Raw genomic sequence first — 25,894 nt, forward strand, 5'->3', positions numbered from 1 at the left:
GGAACAAAATATATGTTTTTATAGGATTTATCTGAAAGTACTGCGCTTAAAATGTTTAAAGTTTATGAGAGAATATTCAAAATAATAAAAAACAGGCAAAGATGTGAAGAACACAAAACATGAGTAAGGTATACTTGGAAATATATTAAGCATGGGGATACTTCAGTTAGCACAGGGACATAGAAATATTGGTAGGTAATAGTTCAGCACAGGAAATCAATACATAACCTCTTCTTCTGGAGGAATTAGTATCTGAAGGCAGTATCTGAACTTCTTTATGTCCTCCCTGAGTAGTACATTAATATTTGAAATAATTCCATTTTGTGCAAAAATTTTACAAGTACCAAAATTCTCAGTGGAAAAATGACAATATACATTCCACCCCTGACAGTGATGTGATTAATGAACTTTCGTCTAATCATTTTGTAGCCCCTTCCACATAGAAGAAACTTTCTCTAAACATCTGCAAAGCAAATACCTTATGAAAACTCTCTTAAAAATTCCATCTTTTCATCGACAACAGTTTGGCTTCATGCTGAAGCCATGTCTAGAAGACTGACTAATATAGCCATATTGTTTCCATGTCCTCCCCATATGTGTGTCTCCAGCCATCTGTTGTCTCTTGGCTTACACTGTGAAGTCCTTTAGAGAAGCAGGATTTTTCTTTTTGTTTGTACAGCGCTCAGCAGAGCAAGTCCTTGATCCTGATGAGGATCATGAGTGATACAGTTAAATAATAGATAAATTAGTAAATAAAATAAATTAAAATTTTGGGTTAAGTTCCGCTGTATATAATTCATTGCTGAGAAACAGTGGTTTCTGGTTTAAATGTCAGCATATGCTGAAGATTATTCTGTGGCTGTCATAGAACATAAAAAAATTATGGGGGTGTCAACCAACATTCAGCTGTCAGAGATTTAAGATTATAAGGCTAAATCTTATATTTAATTCTTAGAGTAGAAAATTAAATAAATTCTCACAAAGTGGAAACAGTAACCACTGTTTTTTTTATCAAGGGAAATTTGCATAAAATTTTGCATTAAAATTGCATAAAAAAGGCAATTTATGCCATGCATCTGAATCTTCTTTGACATGTAAAATGCTACCAACATCCGAAAGTGGTTTCTTCTAAAACTATATTTCTTCAGATCTTCACTTGTGTAGGTTGCCAAGTTCAAGTGCCCTTACCCATATCCACAAACCTTATTGCAGCTTGTAAAACAATGAGCTGTAAAAGGATAGAATTACAATGTCAAAAGTATAAAACTTTCTGTAATCTGTTCTTGAATGTGCTGACCGCTTTCAGTTATTCGCAGCTGTTTTTCTGAAACAGTAAAATTTGATGAAAAACAGGGCATGGTAGAGGCATTGCTGATCTCATTATGAGCTCAGGAGAGAAGGAAGGATATAAAAAATTTATTTCCATAGCTGTCTTTGTAAAGGTGAGAAGATAGATGAAAGGAGAGGTAATAAAAAGGGAAGAACAGGCTTTGGACAAATGAATAGTACAGAACCATATAGACTAGGGAGAAGAAATAGCAAAGAAATGGCAAATAATTAATCATGAAGGAATTAGTTTTCATGGCAAAAGAAAAAAGGAAATATAACAATGTAAGCAAAATTCTGAATGGGGATAAGAAAAAAGACAAATATGAAAAACATAAATGTAAGTCAAGTTTTTTACATATTCAGTCTTGCGAAAACCAGGAAAATAGTTGGGAGATATGTATACGGAGGCACTCAGAGTCTTGCTTTGACTGAAGACATCAATTCTAGCCTGCTTTATGTTTTTTGTGAAATGTAAATCAGTGTGGCATCAAAAATAAACTGCTTCCTTTTCATTCTCATGTTCAATTCAAAATGTTATTGGTTATCAGGAAGGTTATCTACATCATCTGCAAGGTTGAAGGTGTGGAAAAGTATTTTGAAAACCCTGGGACTGAATTTTCAGAAAATATTGGTTTTCTGTGAGATTGTATATGTCAGTTTGCACATCTTGGTCTCCCATGTGTGATGCAGTAATTTGTTTGATTTGCTGCTTGATTTGTTTTTCTTCTTCATAATGCAACTCCAAATATTAGAAAATATTGCGCTTATATGCTTCATAGAATATGTTGTTCAGTAAGCTGACATTGATTTTTTATTTTGGTTAGTTAGTGTATTTTGTGGTCAGCTGGTTAATTTCTGAGAGCTGTGCCTGAATGAGTTGGAATCATAGTTTGCATGTTTCTGGTGCTGTTTGTGTCAGATCAGCTGAAAGGTCGGTTTCTCAACAGAACATAGACCATGCTGGTTTTCTCTTGACTTATGTTTGGGCTGTTTGATGAATTTTTAGATGTCTGTTCATGCATGAGAGAGATCAAATCACCACTGCTATTTGTACACAAAATAAAAGTGGGATCCAGACTACTCATTGTCTTAGCAGAGTGAAACACAGAAGTTTGCACTTAGAGGAAAGTACAATATATATTGTCTAGACAAGGATTGAGATTGTCTGCACAGTGATGGCTCTAAATGAGTTTTTTCATCTAATACTGCTAAGAATTTGACTTTAGAATACTGAAAAAAGTCCTTGTTTCTGAGGGCCTTTCTGATTTTGCTGCTTACCTTTACAGAACTATTTTAGAAAAGTACTATGAAAAGACTAGTCTTAGAAATGTTGATTAGAAGAGTCTTCTGCTGAAGCTGCTACTTGGAGCAGGACAATCACTAGCATCAGAACAGTTCAGTGACTTTAAATAGAAACTACTGCTTCTATAAATAACCTCTTCCAGTGCTACACTGCTCTTCTAATGAAGAAAATTTTCCTAGTGACCAATTTGAACCTTCCAAGGGGCAGTTTTGGGCCACAGTTCCTTCTGTATCATCTGGGAAGAGCTTGATTACCTCATCTTTGTCACTCCATGTAGTTGCAGGCTCTCAGGAGATCCTCTTTGGGCTCTTTTTCACCAAAATAAAAAAGCCCAGCTCCCTCAGCTTGTCCTCTATACCTGTAGCCTTCATAGTAGCCCTCCACTGAAACCTCTTCTGTTTCTCAATGTCCTTATTGAACTGCAGGCCAAAAGCAGTGTTAAAGGTGAGGGCTCAAGAGCATGAAGCAGAGGGGTGTAATGACTTTCCTGGATCTGCTGACCACATTCCTTGTAATGTAGCTGGGTGCAACTGTTTACATTATTCATGATAAGAGAATTTTATTAGTTTGTAAACAGCTCAACAGCCACTGTAGCCTCCATATCCTTTTCAGCAGAACTGAGAGACAGTAAGTTCCTTCCCCGTCTGCACTGGTGTGTTGAGTTTTTTTTCTCCTCAGGTGCAGAATTTTGCACTTACTGAAATTTCTGAAACAGGAACCTCAAAAAAGGTTTCTCTTGCCTAGGCTTCAGGCATCTCCTGGTGTTTGTGAATTGAGGTTCTACCAGTCAGCACAGCAACCAAACCTCCCAATTTTGCATCATCTGAAAATCTACTGAGTGTACGTTCTGTCTCCTTATATGGGCTGTTGGTGAAGACCAGTCCATTGTTACTCTGCTCATTTCCAAACACCAACTGGACATCAAGATATTGACTCTGTTCTTTAAGCTTGGGGTTCTGAACAATTTTCAGCCCATATACAATCCTTTCATTCAGCCCATACTTCATCATATTATAAATGATGATGCTTTTGGAAACAAGTGTCAGAAGCCTAACTAAAGAAAAAATACATGGCATTCACTTCTCTCCCTTCACCTGCATGCCCAGTCATTTCATCATAGCAGGCAACCAGATTGGTCAGGCATGATTTGCTCTTGGTAAATCCTTGTTGACTTTTGTTGATTATTGCCTTGTCCTTTACATATTGAAAATTGATTCCAAGAGGACATGCTCCACGATTTTTCCAAGGACTAAGATGAGGCCAACCATTATATAGTTCCTTAGATACTCCTCCTCACTCTTCTTTAATATGTAGGTAAAATTAACCTTTCTGCAGTCACCAAGGATGTTCTGTAATATCAGTGGGTTTTCATAGATGATAGCCAGTGGTGTTGCAATCACATGGTCAGGTTTTTCAGCACCCATAGGAGTATCCCATGTGGTCCCATTGCCTTTGATTGCATACTGTTTCTTCAAGTATTCACCAACTTATGCCCCTCCCCTCCTCCCCCCCTCAGCTATTCCTCTCCCTCCCAAACTGTAGATGCAGAGGTCTGGGAGCAGAGTTGGCCTAAAAAGTGAGAGGCAAAAATTGTACTGAGTGCTGCAGCCTTTTCTGTATCATGTTGTTGTCTTGTCTCCCCTAGTAAGCAACAGACCTGCATTTTCTTTGAATCTCCTTTTGCTGCTCTGCACACTTATAAAATTCCTTCTCATTACCCTTTAATGTCCCCTATTAATTTTAGCTCCAGCTGGGTTTTGTCCTTCCTAGTTTTGTTCATGTGCCCAAACAATGATTGTGTACCTGTCCTTTGTTTCCTGTCATTGTTACCACACGTGCTCTCCATTTCCACCATTTCCATCTCCATATGTGCTTTTCCCATTTTAGTTCATTAAAAATCTCCTCACTCAGCCAAGTAGACCTTCTGCATACCTTGTCTATATGTGCTACTTCCTCATATATTTCTGGATTAGGTCCCTGTTCAGGGACAAAGTCCTTCCTGCTAGATTAGCAAATCTGTTCACAAAGAGATTCTTCCCTCTCTTTGCCAGATAGACCTGTTCTTTAAGATGTCTGTCCTCATCAAACTGGGTGCCACAAGCAAAATAGTTGAAGCCCATCTAATGCCACCAGATATGTAGTCTCCCTGATACATCTGCTGCTATCCAGGTTTCTCCCTTTTGCCACAGGATTAAAGAGAAACAACACCAGGTTTCCTATCCCCTTCACCATTAGGTGACTCCAAACAGTCTTTCACACCACCACAAACTGCGCCTCCATGCAAGCAAGAAACCTCCCTAGTTGATGAGTCAGGCTGGAAAAGAGTCACCAGCCACTGACTGTCACTCATCACTTTCTCTTGGTAGTGCTCTGATACAATGTCCAACCTCAATTCTTCATCTGAGGGACCTTGTTCTTCCTCTCTGCACCACTGGTCAGCCTTTCTGCTGTCAGAAATCACAAGCTTCCAGTTTCCTCCTTCTCAGAAGTGTATGTCTTCTTCCCACTGTGTCTTGCCTCAGTTGAACCACCCCTGTCTGTTGCATGAGGTTTCACACCTTGAAAGATCTTGTTGATCACCTGTTAGTAACCCCTGATGCAATAAAAAACACCTGCCTCTTGCAACTCCTCACCTGCTGCTGCAGCAACTGCAACAGAACAAATCTCACTTCAGGGAGGTCACCCTCAGGGTCCTCTGCACAGAGGTTGCCACAGCACTGCTGATGACAGCAGAGGCAAGGGTTATGCCTTGTAGTAAGTCATCACCGTTTGGGTGTTGTCTTGTGCAAAAAGCCCAGTCTCTGATGCGTCAAGTACCAAATTCACTGTCTTGCTTATTTGAACGTCCCACTGCCAGCACTTCTTGGTGCCCTTCCCAAGGATTCCAGATAAGTCAGGAACCCTAGGTACAGTCACTCAGCCTTGTGCAAGATTTCCCACTTGGCAGGAGACCTCTTGTACTGTCTGTGAGTCCCCGGCCACAGTACTCTCCTCTGTGAATGTTAGGTCTGCTGAACACTTCTGCTCCCCAGGTTGGATCCTACCGAGTGGGAAGAATGGTGGATGTAGTCTTTTACTCAGCACCGGTCTCACTTGCCAAAAGAAGAGGTACTGTTTTACAATCAAGAAGGTCAGTTTCAGAATCTGCTTGGGTGGATTGAGCTGTCCAAAAACATTTTAAGATCAATTTACTGCAGTCTCGTTCATGAATAAGAAAAAACGTAGTCTGGGAAACATGGAAACATTTATTACTAGCAGTTAAATTTTCTTATTCACTTGTAGGAGATAAACTGGGGTTCAAGTACTTACTAATGATTTTAGAATTTGATTATGTTATTTTATAGTAGAATACTCAAATATTGTCACGTTTCCCCATCTTACAGCTGCACTTGCAGTGCCAATGGCAATTGAAAGTTTATGGTAGATTATTTCTTGCAGTCACTAGCTGTATGTACTAGAAAAAGGTCTTCTGGAGGAACATCGCTTGAATAGAAATGTCAGTCTAAATATGCTCGTATAGGCTGTGACAGAACTGCAGGCTTTGAATGAGGTCACTCTTTCAGCAACTGTAAATTGACAAATAAAATCAATCCCTTTGAAGTGTAAGTGGTCAAAGTATGAGGTTGAGAAGAAGAAGGTGAGAGCATATAATATAAATAAATAGTGAAGAAAAAATGTTTAATATCTGTAGATTGTAGGTGTGAGGAAAAAGTCTGTAGGGAAAAAGTGATATTGCCACAGATATTACAAAATGCTGTGGTTACAGTGCTTTTTATTCATTTATCTCTTTCGATATAGGATATGTTAGTGGGAAGTTTGCCTGGCTCTGACTTGTTTTCTGATGGAGATTAAGATCACTTGTACCTTTAAATCAAGAATGATTCATTCTCTTAGTTCTTGCTGATAAGTTTTGGTTTTTTTTCATTTGAAAAGTAAATCACATTCTAATGCTTAGCGATCTCCATCAAAAAAGGGTATGATAGAACTGCAAAGCTCCTAAGAAAAACAAGAGGCTAAAAAGTTACTTTGGCTTTATCTGAGTATCTTGAATTCAATTGCGTACTTAAACAAACAAAAACCTGATTAATACTGTTTGTGACTAAGCTTTGAAGGAATTTTTCCTAAGGTGTGAACTTTCTGCAGTATGGTCTTCAAAGCCAAGACTGGATGGATTTTTAAACCAGCAAACAAAGGCGTTCAAAGATGAATTCTTAGCTGAGGTAGTTCCCATTGCTTAGACAGGGCATGTGGCTAGATATTAATGCTTCCCCTGGGCCCTAAAATCTTTGATGCGTATTTTTTAAACATAACTTAATAATTTAGAGTAACTGCCTTATAGTATGTGAGTTAAAAATAATTTTCACCTAAATATTATGTAAGATGATGTTTAAAAGTGCAGCTGGCTGTGCATAGGTTTTATACAGATAGAGATGACATGTTATGAAAATAAGTATGCCAAAATATATGTCAGTAATGCATCCTTGAGATGTGATACTAGGTTTCATGAAATATATACCTTGAAGTAAAAAAAGGGTTCAAAGGAATTGCTGTGGAAATTACTCTGGCAAAAACTAGAATTTTTCTCATTTGGTGAGTTTTTTCAGCCATTACTGTGGTACTGTGTTTGCACAAGCAAAAACAGGTTGCTGGTTTGTAAAAGAATTCTGAATCATTAACCTTTCTGAGGTCAAGGTAGACTATTCTATTTAACTCTTTAGAAGGAAAAAAAGTAGTATTAATAAACACTGAAATATTAAAAACCCTGTTTCCATGAAATGACAAAATTTCCAAGAACAAAGGAATAGAAAAAGTTAAAACATGTCTAAGTATGTCAGGGGTTAACTTACTACTTTTACTGTGCATTACAGAAAGTTGGGAGTGTTATATGCTAATAATCTCTTAATTGTAGGAGGAAGAATTGGAGGCCCAGATTTCATTCCTGCAGGGACAGCTGAACGATTTGGAAGCCATGTGCAAATATTGTGCAAAAATGATGAACACACATCTTGGTAAGTGCAGTACCCTGTATTAACCTGTAAATCTTTGCAAAGGCTCTTTTTATGTTTGTATTAGAACTAAAATAATATTTATGTAGTAAAGTGCATTTTATTTTATGAGCCATCATGAAGATTGAATTGATGTACTGAGTCGTTTCATCAGATGCAGCCAGCCACTGTATCTTTATTCTGCTTTTAATCTTGGGAGTGTTATAGCCACTGATGATGCTAAGAGGTAGAGGCATTTTAGTACAGATGCCCTTTGATTTCTTGTATTGTAAGAGACTTGTTGGAGCTTACAGCATCTGAGCTTACAGATTTGAAGTCCATTTGCAATTCAGCATTCCCACAATGATACTTGGTGTGTGCAGTGATAGTTGTATAAAATCCATATACTTTCATTAAATGTAACAGCTTCACAATCTGCAGTCACCTTTGGTATGTTGCTGTAGGCTGGCTAGTTTGGAATATTTTGCTCAGACCAGGAGAAATATTGTAAGGTAAACATCAATACACTGGGAACAGAATCAGCAAATACGCCAGTCTAAAATTCTACTTACATGTTTCCAAGACAAGTCAGGGAAAGTAGACAAAATGTTTCACTCAGTTCAAGTGTAAATATGTTTAAATAGGCTTTTATGAAAGTGGCATTTTTAAACTGTGTTGAACTAAACTCCAAAAGTTAGTATATTTAGTTATGTGAAAAAGTACCATTGTTAAGAAATCAGGGCACAACTATAATAATTTTAGGATTTATTTTTGGCCTGCAACATCTAAGCAAAATAAATTAAGGTTCAATATTTTTGTGGGCAGAACTAAGCATATGATATGTAAGTTTGCCAGGTCAGAATGTTCAGATGTGAAAGCCGTATTATATTTGTATTTTCTTTTATGTGGGTGTTTTACTAGACACTATTATAAGCCTAGGAAAAGCTAAAAATATTGTGTTATTTGAAAGTTGTGAATCACAGCCTTGAAAAGCAAAGTCAACCTCTAACCCCAAGAGCTTTAGTCTGATGTATACCCTTCTGTAAGGGTACATGAGCAATGATAAGATTAGATGCAAGCAAAGAGATAAATTATTAGCTACTGAAATGATGGGGAAAGATTGCTGTGTCAAGAAGAAAAGCTGAAGTTTCTTTCCTTTAGGAAAGAAGATGAGGAGTGTTTAGCAAGGGTATCAGTTCTAGTATGAGCATAAGCATTTCACCAGCTACAGCTGCTCTAAAGATCAGAATAAACCCAGACAAAGATACTTGAAGCAGTCTGCCTTTCGGCACTGGATTAATGAACTGAAAGCAAAAGATTTGTCATCATATCCAGGTGTTAAATTCTTTTTCTCAAATATATTGGAAACAGAAACGTTTAGGGCCAGTAATCTCCCAGGAGCATTGTGGAACAGCTTTTTACCCTCACAGGACAGGGAGAGCCATCCCTTATACAGCTTTGGCTGCGGGGTGTGCTGGGTTTATTGTGACACCCCTGCAGCACTCCAGAGCCTTCCAGCCTAGTTTCTTCTAAGTCCTACTCCCTATACTTTTTCACAGTATTCCTCCATGTCTTGTCAACATCATGGGCTATTAACTTTGCAAATTTGTGTTACACTAGTGTGTTTAAATCCTATAGAGATTAACAGTTATGCACCATAAACCGAACACAAGAAACAGAGATGTCACCAGCCTTCACAGCTTCTGTACTTGTAACAAACTGGTGAGGTTAGGTATCCCCAAATCAACCAGCAGATGATCTACATGAAGGCATGAAAAAAAAACCTGCCAAGATTCTTGCTGACGTGCAGAATCCCTTCTGACCTGAAATCTGTCCATCTGAGCAGCACATGCCAGCAGGTTGTGCAAGAAAATGGATTCTCTATAGCATCACAGAACACCCTCTGAGGATTATCTCCATGTTCATCCATTGCTCAGAGCTGCAGAGAAGGGCAGCAAAATAAAACTCAGAGCATATCTGGTCATTTCTGGGTTAAGGGAAAAGTTAGCGGGGGCTGCTACTGTACCTGATCTGATTCTCCTCCTCCCTCTCTATCTCTTACCCATAAAAATTGCTTTGTTTCAGAAACTGCAGAGCAGATGAGTTATATCACTGCCCCTGTAAACTGTCAGAACACTTAGCTTCAAGGATATTACTTCTTCCTGTAGGGCTGAATTTTTCTGACTTCATCACTCAGCTTTTGGATCATGTAGCATTTTCATTAGCAAAGTTGAAAATCTTCATTTAATTTACTTATATGCAGTGATTACTTATCTCTCAACACTGCCTTTGCTAAGTAGAACACTTCAGATTTCATTTTGTGTGGGTTCCTTTTTAGGCTTGGTCATTTTTATGGTCTTCCTTTGAATTCTTCAGGGTTTTCGTACACCTTTTGAAGTGGGTTAATCATATCAGGATATGCTATACCAGCACTGGCTCAGCACAGTTATTATTTAGCACAGGGAAGGTCATCTTTCTGCTCCTATGTGGCATTCCTCTTTTTGAACATTTTTATTGCATCTTCATGTTAGTGCTCTTTGACACAGTGATAGGTTGAGGTGATAATACGTTATGACTTCTAAAATTTGGTGAATCACTGCTTTCTAAACAGAGGCGTTTATACTGCGGGTGAAATCAGGAAATGTTTATTTCCATATGTGTTCCTTGAATTTGATGATATTAAAATTCACTTCTTGTCATTTGGCTTTTTAGCTGACTAATTCAGGTAACTCTGCAATGTGCTCTATTTTCTTCTACCATTCTAACTAGAGACATAACCATCATACATTTAATAGTGGTCTAAATTGTTGATTAAAACATACTGATATATAAAATTTGAGGAGCCCTATGGAACTAAGTCCTTCAACAAAGTGTTAGACAACATTTTTAAGAATTATTAATAAGTCAGTCAAGGATTCAGGCCTGCCTTTTAAATTTGATAAAAACCTCATGGGTTTTTTAGATTGACATTGTAAACCTTTTTTTCAGACTTTATTACTCAAGCAATAGTCTTTTTCCTGTGTTGATGCATTATATTTGCAGGTGACTTTTTAACAACACAATATTAATTCAGGCTTATAAAAATGCATATCCAGTGACTATTTGCCACAAAATTGTCACAATGTCAAACAATTACCAAATGTTCTTTTTGTGGTTTACAATGAGACAGTTTAGGATTTTTTGGTTCTCTTCTCAACTTCTTTCCCTTACAAGGGGGATCTAATGAAAATCAGGTGCGGTTACTTCATGACAGAGATGACGTGTTGTAGTTGAGAAATTATCAAAATGACCACCTTGTCTATTCTGTTTTGAATCCCCAGTAATTTATAATTTTTTATATCAAATCCAGTTATACAAAGTATTTTTATATGATACCTTTTTAAAAAATAATGTTTAATTAAGAATTTCTCCTTTTGGCCCTATAATGATTCTATGTTTCTTTACCAAGATCTTTTTATTTCTATAGGTGTCAACAGATATTTGCTAACTTACATTATGAGAGATAGAATGGCAATATTATTTCGTTCATATATTCAAAGATGCTTTCATTAAATGTTTATCTCCTTCCATAAATTAACCACATAATGTACCACATGGCAACAACATAACTGCTTGTAATATCAGGGGATGTTACTGTGGGAATGAATGATGGTTCCGAAATATTGCCACTTAGGGCTATGTGTAGAAATTAAAATAGGTGTTTGATTATAAATAAACAGAGGACAGCCATTCTGTGATCTTTGTCTCCTTCTTATGGCTGTGCATTAGAAGAGCTTTACTTTTCTTCTTTACCTTAACTGTTGGAGTACTGCTAGGGGGGAATTCCTTTTAACACCTCCAAGGACAAATGTTGAAATTATGGTATGTAAAATGGCCAGACGGGGAAGCAGATTTTACTGCTGTTCTCACCCTTTTTCACAAGCTTGTCATAGCTTTCAAAAAAAAAAAGAAAGAATCCTGTGTTCAATTTTTCCATTGTTGCAATGAAGATACATCCAAACTTGTAAACCTGTCCTGCGGCTTTGTTCACAATATAAATGCAGAATATTACTCAACCAGTAGTGAAAAAGTATAGTTGCCATAGCTATCACTACTCAAGCATCATCACAGATACATTTTCTTGATGTTACTTTCTCACAAACACTGGCCTTTTTCAGGAAACAGTGTTGTCACTGGTGATTTCAGTAATATGGTAATGTTCTTCAGCATTTTTCTTTCTGGGATGTACACTACTGTTAGTGCACGTAAATACCTCAAGGTTCAACGATTCAGAAAGCTGTAATACACTGAATGAGTATTACAATATTATAACTTGTAATGATGTTATTTACTTTTTGAAGAATTTTGATTGTTTTCTCCCTTCTTTCACTATTTGAAAATAAAAGCATCAAGTTAGCAAGTGCATTAAGAAAAAGATTTTTCCTGGTGACTGGTGAATGTGACATCTGTCTGATGTCTTAGAGCAGATCACGAGAAATTTGACTAAGAGATGAACACAAATAACACTCAGAGGGCATCATAATATCTGCTGGAAGATTCCTCACTTGTCCTTCGTTACGTCCCAGGCTCAAGCCAACACAGTGCTATTAAATGGCAGTTCAGGTAATAACACCAGTTAATTACAGTATCTGCTGTTCTGATATCTTTAGGGTTTGGACCATGTTAACCCTGGCCCACTACTAGGGCAGCCTCTTAACAAAAAGTAGATTAAAACTCTGAAGACATATCAGCACTCCTTACGCAAGTGCCAATATGAGAGATTGTGAAGGTTCTTTATGAATTTGCCAGTTTTGTTCCAGAGAGAAAAGTGCTGAAATTTAAAAAGTTGTCTCTTTATAAGGGACAGGAATCAATCCATCACCTTCTCTGAGACAGAAGAACCTAACATTTCTTTCCAACAGAGACATAGTTTCAGACCTCCAAGTGTGTGAAAATTTACCAAATAATTACATGTGTAGCACAGGAAGTCCTTTTCATGAGAGGCAATTTAAAGGAACATTGGTTCAGTATTAACTTGGATATGGAGGTCTTTATTTAGAAACTAATTTTTTTGATGGGCAATTTATCAGGTTATAAAAGTGGAGAAACTAAGGTCATTCCACACATGCTTTTGCTTGAGGCCAGCACTATGTAAATGCAGAAGGTTGCTTCCCCAGCTAGCTGAGATTCAGAAGCAATTTAGCTGCTTTCTCACAGCAGAGAGCCTCAGCTAATAAGCCCTGGGCTTATTAGCTCATACCGGCTTCGTGAAGACTTAGCTCACAGGATTCTGCATAACACTCTAGAAATATGTGCCAAGGTACCCAGTTTTACAGAGTAAACAGAAGTCTACCTGGTTTTATTAACTTCACCTTCATACTGTTACTGCTTAGCTTGAACCAGCTGCCAGAGAGACATCTGTTTAGGTGGGTCTTAGAAATATGTTTCTCAATATCCAGGTCTTTAAAGCACTTCTTGTCTTGGAGGCAACATCGCAAAAACCGCTCAGCTCTGACCCACATTGCATAAGTTTATGCATCCTGACTCCACTAAGCCAGAGCAAATAAATCCTCTCTGAGCTACCCATACAGGGCTGATGGGGTTGTCCTTACGGTGCATTTTCTAATTTGACTTCTGCTATTTGTAGTATGTTGCTATGTCCTTCACCAGTATTCCAGTACATCTCTGCCACTCCAGTGTGGATTATGGTAGGGATGTGGAAAAGTGAGGTTTTCATCCCCTATTCTGAACACCACCAGCATTCTTCCACTTGAATAACGTCAGCTCTCAGTTTTCATAGGTAGTGTGTAAATAAATGCACGTATCTACAAAGTGCTCAGAAGTTCTGGCATCACGGTAACAAGAAAAATGAAAGCCAATCTTCTGAGAGTTCTTTCAATGGGATCACAGGACATGTCCCTGCCACAGCCATCAGGCAATGCTGGCAACTGTAAGATTCACTAACACTTCCTGACATCTCCCAGACAAATATTTGCAGGACTTATTAAACACAATTTAAAGCCACCTTTTCATTGTGATTATTGCAAACACCATGAACAAGGAAGAAAAAATATAAAAATAAAGGAATAAAAACTGTTTAGTTGCAACTATATTTAGTTGCAAGTATCATTTTACTTATTGTGTGAAACAGCACCTTTAAAGGTTTAATTATACTGACTTATGCATCCCTCTTTTAACAGTCAGTGCAGTTGTTATAAGAATGCATTTCATTATAAGGATCATTTGCAGTGGGGGAGGGAGAGGAGAAAGTTGATTTAATGCTCAATATTTAGAGACTGATATACTGCCCAATATAGATGTGGATGCAGTACTTGTTAAATGTATGCAAGATAGTACTGAATTCTTATTTCTTGTTTTATGTGTCATGTGATGAGATGAAAGGTTATGACATTTTTGTAAGGATAAAATGAAATGGATATTATTCAGCTGCTCTGTATTGAAATGAAATACTTCAGAGTTTGTTGAGGAAGTCCATTAAATGAGTTTTCCTATGCTTGGGACATAAATAAAATAAGCCATAGTTTATAAACCTGCTGTGATTAGAAATGTTGTCACTAAAAAAGGCCACATCAAACAGAGCCACATGAATCTAAGGGAATTGCTCCATTTGGTTAGAAATAAATAACCTATAAAAACAGCTTATAAATAAAAAACATTAACAACTTTATTAAACCAAATATAGGAGTGGTTACTGGCAAACAAGTATTTGTTGTATAGCATGACTTTTAGACCGTGACTTCTGGTTGTTATTATATATTTTTTTATATATATGTATGTATGTAGGAAGAATAAAAGTGTAACTCTTCATGTCCCATGAATTTTAATCACCTTTTTGTCACTTGAGGTCAAAAACTATTGGTTCAACTGATAGCCTACTTTCTTTATACAACTGTGCCAGTCCTGAAAGTCCAGCTGTGTTAGGCACCTACAGATGCTTTCATCCTAGTAGTGTGAATGAAAAGGAGATTAAAACAGTGAAGCTTACACACCCCCTCATTACCTAATTAACAGCTTTCCCTGCAACTTTCAGTGAATTCCCACTGCTTCCTTCCTACTGTGTGGTGAGCACCTCCCTACCACTGAAATACACTGACAATCCACCCTTTCCTTTCCACCATCTCTTAACCAGTGGTTTCTCTTGCAATGTCAGCTTTAAGGGAATAAAACCTTAGTAGAAGCTAAATCGTGGTATGACTGAATTGTTAGTTTCCCCATTATTTCCATAAATACACAGATGTAAGGTATATGTTAAGCATAATTTGCTTACCATGTGTAAATTAGAGTTCATAGTTAAGAGCTGATCTTGTCTTTGAGCAAGGGATGGACAAAATGACATCATGACCCTACCAACCTCATTTTCTGTACATCTGCTATGAGTTGATTGGTGACTTTGTACTACATATTTCTCTGATGTCACAGGCATTACCACACATTAAATATTGATAAAGTGTTGGTGCTCCACACAACACATGAATCAGAAGTATATACTCTATAAATACATAATTTATATTCAAATAAATGTTTTAAAGAATGCAGTACTTCACAAATAATTTCATACTTCAGATTTTTAAGATCTTTAAATTCTTTAATACTCAAATGTTGTTAAGTGATGCTTTTGAGATAATGTATAATTGTTACTATAAGAGTTGACGTTCACAGTTAGATAGGTAAATGAGTTAGGCTACTCAGCAGTGTTGCCTTCATCAATGTTTAGATCACAAACTCTATTGTTTTAGAAAGGAATTCAACTCCTCTCATTTGTATTTTTAATGCTGGAAAGAAAATGCAGTAGTTGGAAACATCCTGAGCTGCATTATTAAACAGCAATATGACTATGTCATACAGTGTAGTCTTTCTAAAAAGGTCACAAACCACTGTTAAGTTCTAGATTTTCTACCCAGTTTTAAGGAGAGAACATATTTTCCTGCTCAATCAGATCAAGTTCAGGTAGGAAAGAAGTATTTGTTGTGAAAAGAGAGAGAAATTGATTATCAGAAGCTAAAGTCTGAGTACATCCTTCCAGCCCCCTAATGTTCTTGAAAAAGCAATCTTGCTATCACTAGTATATCATGCAGGGAATGCTGGAAGCATTTTCTGTAAACGCCAATTTCATAAAAATGATCATACAAAAGTACTGGAATATGAGTCCAGAGAGTTGAATGTGCCTTGCCATCTGTGGGAAACTTGGTATTTTTTTACTTTCCTTTTTTGGAAAAATAAGGAGGTGTAGTAGCACCCTCAGTTCTCCCCTTCCTGCTGCCTACCTTGGCAGTGAGAAGGTACTTTTGCATTCTGAGTTTGAGCTGTCTTCTCAGTAGTGGAAAGCAAGGGTGAAAAAAGTCAATTTAACATGATTCTGGCACTGTTGATTGTTCACAAGTCATTGATCAGGAACTAGTAGTAGAAAGGGAGCATTCATAATACAGTTTGCAGCTATTTCAAGTTAGCTCCTCTCAGCAGGAGTCATCTTCCTGGAAAAGCCCCACAGAGACTGGCTTAAAATAGAAATCATTAGGAGAGAGATGCACTGCAAAAAGGCAGCAGTACGGGAGAAAACAAAGAACCTCAGAGAACAAGGGTGTTAAAGTTATTCCCCTGTTCAGTTTTCTCCACCTCCATCTGATTTTATGTCAAGTCTGTGCTATGCCTTCATCTGGCAGGGCTGTAGCTGTTTGTCTCCGACCTCTTTAAGGGAAGGGAAGAGGTGCAGATCTGTCTTCTGGATGGATGGGCATGAAGAGATGCCTGAGGGGACCTTGTCTACAGCAAACTAGTTTTCCCATTCATTTAACGCTGCTCTGAGTGGATTTCATGCAAAATTTGTATTGAATGCAAGTGAAACTTTCAGTGAAAGTTACTTTATTTAATAAGCCTCTAAAATAATTAGGCCAAGCCTAACAGCTTTTCCACATTCAGAGAGGAAGGTTTTGAACAGCCTCTTTCCCTGGCCTGGGAACTCAGCTGTGACTGCTCACACCATCATGCAATATATAGCAGTTCAACCATCAGAGAGCATAAGCTTTCTCTGATTTTCCTGCTAGGAGCTGCTGTCAATGTTTTTCCTCTTTCATCTTTGTAGAGAGGATGATAGCATATCTTCAGATTAATGTTTAGCAATTAATTTAGGGAAAGGAAATGGAAATCTTGATTTTTTGAAAATTACTTCTGCAATGAATTTGCATGTGAACTGATTTACAATCTGGTATAACTGTAAGAGCAAGAAATGAAAAATGTATTTCATCTTAAATCTTAATTTTTAGTTATTTCAACTGTTGCTAACAAAATCAGTATGTGCTACAGTGTTTTTCCATATCTTGTAGAAAAGAAGAGCACGAATGCAATCATTTGCATGTTACTCCTCTGTAGTTATAGTTGGCTTTAAAATACATCAAGGCAGCTGATCATAGTCTCACTGATGAAGTAATTCTTGATTTACTGATCTAGTGTCTATAAAACTTAAATGAATCTACTCATTTTTGAGAGTTAAGTACACAAAATTAATTCTAATCAATTGTATAAAAGGCATCCCTTGAGTGGTGATCCATCATAGTGGATAACAGTTCTGAAAAGAACAACTGGTTTTGCAGCTCCAGTATTTATGAGGCTTAGTCAAGAGCAGAGTCAGGATATGATAGTTCAATTTGTGATAGTCAGAGGTTTTTTAAAACTAAGTTGAAACAAATCCAGAGTCATGTAATGGCTGTCTGGTATCTCATACGTCTCACAGCAGTGCTCTGACCACCAGCTGAGAAGCTCCAAAATTCACCTTTTGTTTTCCTCTACTAAGAACTTAATTGAAAATTAAGTTATCTTTTTCTACAGAAAACATTTGGCATCAGCTAAATGGAATCTTGAAAGAAAGAAAAGAAAAAAAGGCAATCAGGAATATTTGACCTTAACCTTAGTTTTCTAAATACTATAGGATTTTGATACCTTTTGAATGACAACAGCTGTCCCAATAGATAGATATTTATAGCATACTAGACTTGGTTTTTAATAATCTAGAAATCACATCATTTGTTTGATTCATTGCATCAATTTGTTGGGTTTTTTTAAAGTAAGAACTTCCAAATTGACGTCTACAGGAGGCTTTTTAAAAACAGTCATTTTTTTATGAAAAAAACCAAACTCACAAGTGTGAGGTACTGATATAGAGCATTGGATAAGGAAGAAATTCCATATGTGGCCAATTCAGCTTTAGACATAAAGCACTTCACTCAAAGTACAGTAACATCTTCTGTGAAGGAAGAATAATTAAATTATACATCTCAGCTTAATGTAAAAGTCCCTCACCTGAGCAATATCATATCAAAAATGCTTCCTAGAACTCTTGAAATAGTATTTTTAAAGTATTTGTACTTACAAGGGTGTCTTTTGAGATACAGAAAGGTAAATAAAAAGCTTTTGTCTTCACTTGTGAGCTTAGTTTCCCTCTTCATCTCAGCAGCTTGACTGCCCTGTGAGATCTCCCCAGCAGTGGGAAAAGGCTTGGATGAGAGTCCCCCAGGTGAGGAGTGCTGCATCCTGGCACAGCCATTCGCTAGAGGGCAGCTGCAGAGTACATACCAAGTTTCCTACCCTCCCTCTTCTTCCCACCTCTCCGTGCAGTCCACATGGATTTCAAAGATGTGATCAAGGAGGCACTCATGCAAAATCAGGGACGGTATACTTGTCTTATCTGAGGACTTTTTTTTTAAATTCATCTCTCCTCGTTAGCCAGGGAAGAAGAATGAGCACTGATAAATTTGGTTTCCACTTATTTGATAGTTAAAAAACTTTGCATTCAAAAGGGATGAGGGCAGGAGATTAGAAGACATATGAAATTCAAGGACATATTTAAGAAGAAATATTCATTGCCAATTCCCCAGGGAAACCTTCCGTTTTGTTGTACTAGAGAAGGATATCCCAGTTGATGCCCCTGTGTCACAGCTGTTATTTACTAGCAGAGGGAGAGTGGCTGATTACAGGGATTTACATCTTGGGGCATTTTTCTGGGTTTAAGTGGAAATGTGCTCTTTGAGTCCAAAATTGTGTCTTAGAGCAAACTGCTAGTGGAATTTTTTCCAAAATAGGTTTTAGTGATTTTAACTGATTAAAAATAATAGACCCTATATATCCAAGACATATATCATACTGTACTTTAAGGATAGAGCAAATGGAAGAAAAGATGTCAGAAATTCCACAGTTCAATTTTAGAAAATGTTGCTGTATTTCCTACCTTTTTTCTCTTAATCTTTTTTTTTCTGAAACTAATATTAAAATCTGGCATTAATCTTGACGAAGTATGTGATGATACAAACATTTTTACTAATTTTTACTGCTGGCTAACTTTCATGGATCCATTCATAAGTTCTTAGAAATTCTCAGTGTGCTGGCTCTTCAAACACAGTTACAGCTGGGTTTTGTAGCGATGATAGATTCTTTTGCATCTTTTTTAAATACTGACTTATAAAACATCTCTAAAGAACAGTAATAATAGTAGATTATTTTCAGATCGTGTGGAATGCCTTTCAGCTTTTGTTCTCTTGCTCTTATTTTCCTGATTTTTTAGATTTCCTTCATCTAGTCTTCAGCATGTTGGAGGTTTGTTTTGAATTATTTTCTTGGTCCATCGGCTTAGTCAGCATACATGCCTTAGTTTTTTAATGTATGGTTTTAATTTATGTTGGGATCAAACACTACGGAATGCTTCTTTTTTTAATACTGAGAAATGGAAAAGACAGTTGAATTGAGTGATTCGGGCTGTGATCAAGCATATATATGAATGTATTTTATTTACGAAATTGAGAGACTAGACAATTTAGATGTAAAGTGTAAAAAAAGCATTATGTTTTTTTTCCAGTTCATGGTGCTACATATTTGCAGAAAGACCTAGGTTTTTGTTATTTCTGGCCTTCATAATGCAGTGTCTTTCTCACGTAAAATTTGTACGAGACATCATTCAATTGTACTACATTTGATTTCATTGTTGCAGACCTTGCCACTGTAATATGGTAAATAATGCATGCTAAGTAACATGAACATAAATCTCATTGTTCAGGTAGGCTGCCTGTGCAAACCTGAGGTTTCCTACCTTCACTGATGCTCTTGACCTTGATGCACCACCCTGACTTTTGTCAGCTATTGCCTTTCATCGCTCTAGCCTCTTTTATTCCTTCTACTTTCCAGATTGCTTTTTTAGCAGTTCAGTTAGTATGTAGGCTTGGACCTTTTCTCCTCTTTGCCCTTTCCATTCTTCCTTTATACCCATTACTGATTTCTGGTCCACACTCAATTTCAAATTTGTGTTTATACACAGCTTTTAAATCCACCTCTCTGCTTTTAATCTTTCTTCTTGTACTGTCTCCCACATCTCATTCTTTTGCTATTTATTCTGTAAACACAAAACTCATGCCAGATTACTCAATGCCTTTACTTGAAAACTCATGTCAGAGTTGGCGGTGTCATCATATTCATCCTTGTCAGGATCATCTGTTACAACACTTTTGGCTTTTCACTGGTTTGGGCCCTGAACATGCAGGATGTTTTTAAAAACAAACAAAAGCAATGTAGGTGTGGATTAATGGATTAAAGTTTTTGATTGTGAAGTACCTGGGATACAGATACTCAAGAGCAGCAAAGCATTCTTCCCAAATGAGTGTCACTGAGGAATTTGGGCTCAGAATGTGTATGTAAAACAGGAGAGGCACAAAGGAGTATCCTGTCATTTTTAGTTGACAGGTAGCATCTCATTCTGCCAATCTGTCACCAGGAATCTTTGCTGTTTTCTTAAAGAGGAAGAAAGTAGGAGCTATGAGGCCAGAGAGCGATCTGACATAATTTAAAGAGTCTGCAGAGCTATTGAAGCTATAGTTTCTCTGTGCTAGTTTGGACTGTAGCATTGCCTGGAGTTGTCCTGCCTCCTACAAACACTGTATACCAGGGTCCTGAAATGCATCCTTGAAAGGACCACGCTATGGGTATGGAAGGCAGGAGTCTTCGGAATTGTTAGTACTGCACTGCTCCTTCTGTCAAATAAGTTTTGTTCAGCCCTGGGTCTTTTATCTAAAAGAAAGAATTGGGAAGGGCATGAAACCTCTTATAGTCTCTTTATAAAGAAGAAGAGCATTCTAGCATTTGCAGTGGCCATGGGATTAAGATGAAGATTGCTGAACTCCTACCTTAAACCTTTCTGTGAGATGCAGCAGATTCCTCTAAATGTTCTTGAATGCTTTCCAAAGCATCTTCACATTCAAAGCTGTATGTAACACAGAGGCTGATGTTGTCTTCTAGGGACCAGTAGTAACCCGAGTCCCTTGGTACACAGGGACAATAGCAGTTCTGCAGGAGCAGAGCATTGCTGGAAGCCTCCTGGCAGTAGTGCCAGGCTCAGGCTGACCTCACCTCTGCAGCTAATCAGGTTGTCAGCCTCTGGGTTTCAGTGTGGAATCATGTTTGCAGGTCACAGAATTTTGTTTTTGAAAGCATCAGTCAGTGGTAGGTTCACAGCACGTTAAGAGTTTATTTAGGGTATTTTCTCTCTTTACCTTTTTTTCTTTTGATGTTGCAGGAAATATTCAGGAAGTCATTTTACAAGAACACTTGGAAAAAGAAGATGAAATTCTGGTTTCCTTGGCTGGTTTGAAGCAGGTACTACTGTTGCTTAGCTTAACCTTCTTGTGCCCTTCAGGGCTATTCATCCTTTCTATTTTTTTCTCCTATTTTATTCTTTTTGTATACTGCTGTTTTGTCTTTTTGTAGCTGTTTTACTAGGGCATCAAGCATTGTGATGTACTTTTATTTATAAAGGTAAAGTTCAGCTATAAGCAGTTTAAATTATTTGCTCAGTATTTGCTCCTGTGAAAGTTTTGGAGGCCTCGAACCAGAACTGAAGAAGTGCAACCCTGAGTGCTGGACTTAAGCCACGCTATCATCTTTCTTAATGGAAATGTACTTGCTAGGCAGTAACCGTGCCTATGTCCCCATTATTTAAATGTGACAACACTTAATGTCATCGAATTAGAGAAAAAATACTACATACATAAAATGAGAATGCTGCTGAGCATCTGTAACTTTGATTATACTGTCCTCTGCTCTCAAAATACATTTTATGAGGAAAAAGGTGGCATATGTTAAACGTATAATGAGGTAGGAAACAATCTTAACAGTTTCATTCTCTTTAGATTTCTTGTTTTCCAGATTCTGATACAACCACATTTAACAGTTATTTGTATCTTTAATCAATATAGATATGAATATTGACTTGCTTCCTGTCTTTTCAAAGCAAATATTTTGGGGAAATGGTTTATGAAAGCATTCTGCACAGAGCTTTAGAAAATACAGAATTTCTCCAAATTTTTAACTTACATTCTTTCCCCTCCCATTCAAAACAGATCAAGGATATCCTGAAGGGTTCACTGCGTTTCAACCAGAGCCAGCTGGAAGCTGAAGAAAATGAGCAAATCACTATTGCCGATGATCACTACTGTTCCAACAGTCAGAACAAGGGGGCAGGTGATGTCCTAAAGGGACCTGTTATAACAAAGCAACAGTTCATCTCAGGACAACAGGTAAGATAAAAACATCTCAAGCAGGCCGTTGGTGGCCTTCCATTTTTTGGAGACTTCCTCTAGCATGTCCAGATATTACATGGGACACACCAGCATTCCTGGTGCTTATGGAGAGTGGTTGGAAGTGTATCTTTAGCCAGTGTCCTACTCCCATCAATTATTTTTATTGTAGCCTTATGCTCCACATGTGGATATTTAAGTCTTTAAGTGTTAAGTGGTGTTTGGGGGGAGTTACTCTTTCACACTGTTTAATCACAAAATCACAGATTAATTTCTTACAAAAAAATGTAAAAATTGCAGGTAAATGTTCTCATACCAAATGTTCCCACATGATTATTCTCATTGTCCTTGTCCTCCAGGATCCCATTATGTAAGAGCTGATTAACTGCATTGCAGTGTATTCATGGCTAGGGCCAAAAAGGAAGTAGCAAGGAGGTTGCTTTTACCTTCTACTTCATTGTATTGACTTTCTCCTTGAATCAGTAAACAATGTTTTCACACAGAAAGCATACAGTCATAGGACAAGTTCATTGACAGATGTATTTTCCTTTGATGCTGAAAAGTCCTCTGTCTAAGACTCAGTCCGACTCAAACAATATCTTAAAAACAAGTACTTTTGTATATGCTTATTTCTATACTGGAGTTCTGTTAAGTCTGCCACCCCACTGCTGAAATTCACACTTATAAATCAGCGGCAGCACTATCACCTAAAAGTCTAACTGAGCCTGCCATCAGTTTACTTTTGACAAGTTTACTTAGGAACTAGAGGAAGTATTTATTCATTTTCAGATAATGACACGGGGTCATTTTGATTTATTGCACACAATCCCCCTGAGTTAGAACACTCTGTGTTAAAAAACATATTTTAATTGTATTTCAGTATTAGAAGCAATACTGAGATTTATTTTTTTATACTTAGTAATGGCACCTTCAAAGAGCAAAGCTTTGATAGAAAGCTTCCCTTGTTTGTTTAGCTGTTGTCATTACAATCACTACTTTCTGACATAATTAAGTGATAGGTTAAACTGATGTAGCATATTGGAATGTTCATATAATGACCTCCTATTTTTGTCCTTTATCTCCTGGCATTTTATACAGAGTACCTTTGGCTTTCTTCCCAAAATGGCAAATAATGTTTTTCTGATGATTTTTCACTTCTCGAAACTGGAAGGTAGAATGATATATAACATGACAACATGCTGTATGTGTGTGTGCAGACCCTACTCATGCTGGAGAAACCCTTACTCAGAGGCTGGTCTAAACCGTGTATCATGGGGGTGCTGGAGATTTGCATTTTGGGTATTGGGAGTGGAGCAGGTGAACCCTGTCTACACAGGTTTCTTTCCAATGGAAATTTTTGGGGTGATGTACAATGACATTTGTTCTTATCCCAGCATGCAGTCAGGATATATACATGCAGCCCCAGGAACTGACTGGCATCTGTGGGTCCCACAATTTCAAAGGCTGCTTGTAAGTCAACTATGACCCACGTGAGTAGAGGCTGTACAAGCTGAGCTGCTGCAGAGGATTAATGATGCATTGGCACTGCATGGTTTATGTTTGGAGGTGCAGGACATTAACATGGATTAGCCTCCTCTCCCCTTATCTTCTGGAAGTTCCAATTGTGATAATGAGAAACAGCCCCTTTGACAGAAAGAAAAAGATTAGAATTAGACATGACAGTCCAGGAGGACTGTTAGTGTCCCTAGTTAGTTCGGGATACTTTGTCTGTCTGTCTCACTATCCCCTAGTTAGTCCATGCTGTTTCTGAGTCCATCATCTTTAACCACCATGGCTAAAATCAAACGAAAAGAGGAAAGCTTTGGACCCCTTTTAATAAAAAACATGAAAATAAAACTGCAGAATTTAGTGGGTTGTGAAATTAGACTGTTAATTTATGGGGTCACTTGTTGGCCCAAACCAGGCCACAACCCAGGCTTTTAGCTCTGCTGAAGAAAATGGGCTGCCCTGGTGCCCTGGGTCTTGCTGGGAGTACTTACTGAGAGCTGAAAGGGGATTAAAAACAACCACTTCTACACCATTGAATGCATTTCTTGCTAAGTAAATTTTACTGTATTTACATTTTCTGTGACTTTGGTAATGCATGTAATTCTGCTTGGTGTGATTTATACTGTAGAGATTTTTCTGTGCTGCAATTATAGGGATATTTTCTAGGACAGCTGGAAAAGTTACAGGTGTAGCTATTCTGTAATTGAGATAAAATCTGGTCTTTTGTGCCTGGTTGTTATATAAGTATAAATTATCATTTTTGCTTTTTTTTAATGTGCTCTTCCTCTTTTTTGCCTCAAAATCCCCTTCTGGAAAGTGAGGATAAAGGGTATAGCCCTTCTTTAGAAAGGAAAGCTGCAAAATTAAAAATGCAAAAAAAGTTAAGATAAAGGCTCACAGAAATGGAGCATTTTTTGGAATGTTTGGCTTTGGTAGCAGTATGCAGTTGACAAACAGAAGGCTTCTGTTGCTAAATAATGAATGATAATTAACACATTATCTTGCCTTTATGTCTGTTCAAAGAAGGAGGCAAAACGAGCTGCTGTTCTTCTAAGCTTTCTTGAATTGTATCCTTGCAGTTAGTTTTAACTCATTCACAGTGTGAAGGCAATTGAAATAAGCCTGGTCCTAGTGGTTATATTCATCAAGAAAAATTGTTTGGAGAAGCCATATGGCAACGGGCGTAAGGTTGTTAACTTTCAAAGCTACTGGAAGTATAATTCTGTCATTTTTCATTTATTCAGTAGTGGCAGCAGATGGGAAAAAACATGCTTCACGTCAGCATGAGTTTCCTGAAACAGAAACAGGCAGAAGAAAAAGGAAGGAGGTATTTTACCTCTGGAAATATCAGTACCAAAATACCAGTGTATGCCAGGGATAGGCAAACATTTACAGGAGGCCCTTTTATAGCATTTTGGAGTCAGTATCTCTGCTTTGCTGCTTCTCTGGTACTTCAGTGAGCTATGGGTCTCCTTAACCAAACCCAAAAGTGTGGGTAGCATGAAAAGTAGTGTTACAAAGCATAACACTAACGACAAGGAATTGGGATGAGTAATTTTCTTTCCTTTTTTTATTAAAGGGCAGGGTGATTTTTTTTAACTGCACAAGAGTGCATTTTTGAAAGCAGAATTTAGGAAATTGCAACAGCAGTACAAAGTGTTTATGATGGAGGGCCCTTCCTGAGGGTCATTGCCAAAGACGAGACACCCTGTTATCTTTGGGGGTGCCAGCGAGGAAAATACTGATCTTGATGAGCAGGTCTGTCACTAGGTAAGAACTGTGTTACCCTGCACAAGGAGGCACCATCTCAGATGTGAGGACTTAAACAGAGCATTCTTGATAGGTTGGAATAATAAATTGGAATAATTTTGCGAAATGAGACTGTACTGCATTCCGTGGCAGCATGGTGAGACACTGGAACAGGTTTCCCAGAGAGGTGGTGGATGCCCCATCCCTGGAAACATTGAAGGTCAGGTTGTACAGGGTTCTGAGCAACCTGATCTAGTTGAAGATGTCCCTGTGCCTTGCTGTGGGAGATGGACTATGTGACCTTTAAAGGTCCTTCCAACCCAAACTATTTTATGATTCTATTTTGATGGAGCAGAGCCACGGTTTTGTGCTGCCTGTGTCCTCACCCCCTGGAGATGGCAGCTGACTGACTGACAGCTCATGAAGACAGCATTTCAAACAGACAAGATGAAAGCAAAAGGCTAATTAAC

At 37.7% G+C, this 25,894-nt stretch overlaps 1 protein-coding gene across 8 annotated transcripts in view; it reads left to right on the plus strand.

Moving 5' to 3' along the window:
- Nucleotides 1-25,894, plus strand: part of TBC1D5 (TBC1 domain family member 5) — a 318,415-nt gene that overhangs the window by 286,483 nt on the left and 6,038 nt on the right. For all 8 annotated transcript variants that reach the window (XM_051808278.1, XM_051808281.1, XM_051808276.1 and 5 more), the window contains 3 exons: nucleotides 7,542-7,641; nucleotides 21,167-21,246; nucleotides 21,990-22,166. In XM_051808278.1, coding sequence (XP_051664238.1) covers nucleotides 7,542-7,641; nucleotides 21,167-21,246; nucleotides 21,990-22,166 — 357 coding nt within the window. The remainder of the gene's footprint in view (nucleotides 1-7,541; nucleotides 7,642-21,166; nucleotides 21,247-21,989; nucleotides 22,167-25,894) is intronic.

Source organism: Manacus candei, unplaced genomic scaffold, assembly GCF_025592945.1.
Source record: "Manacus candei isolate 608988 ecotype Guabito, Panama unplaced genomic scaffold, ASM2559294v1 h1tg000072l, whole genome shotgun sequence".
Taxonomy (NCBI): Eukaryota; Metazoa; Chordata; class Aves; order Passeriformes; family Pipridae; genus Manacus; species Manacus candei.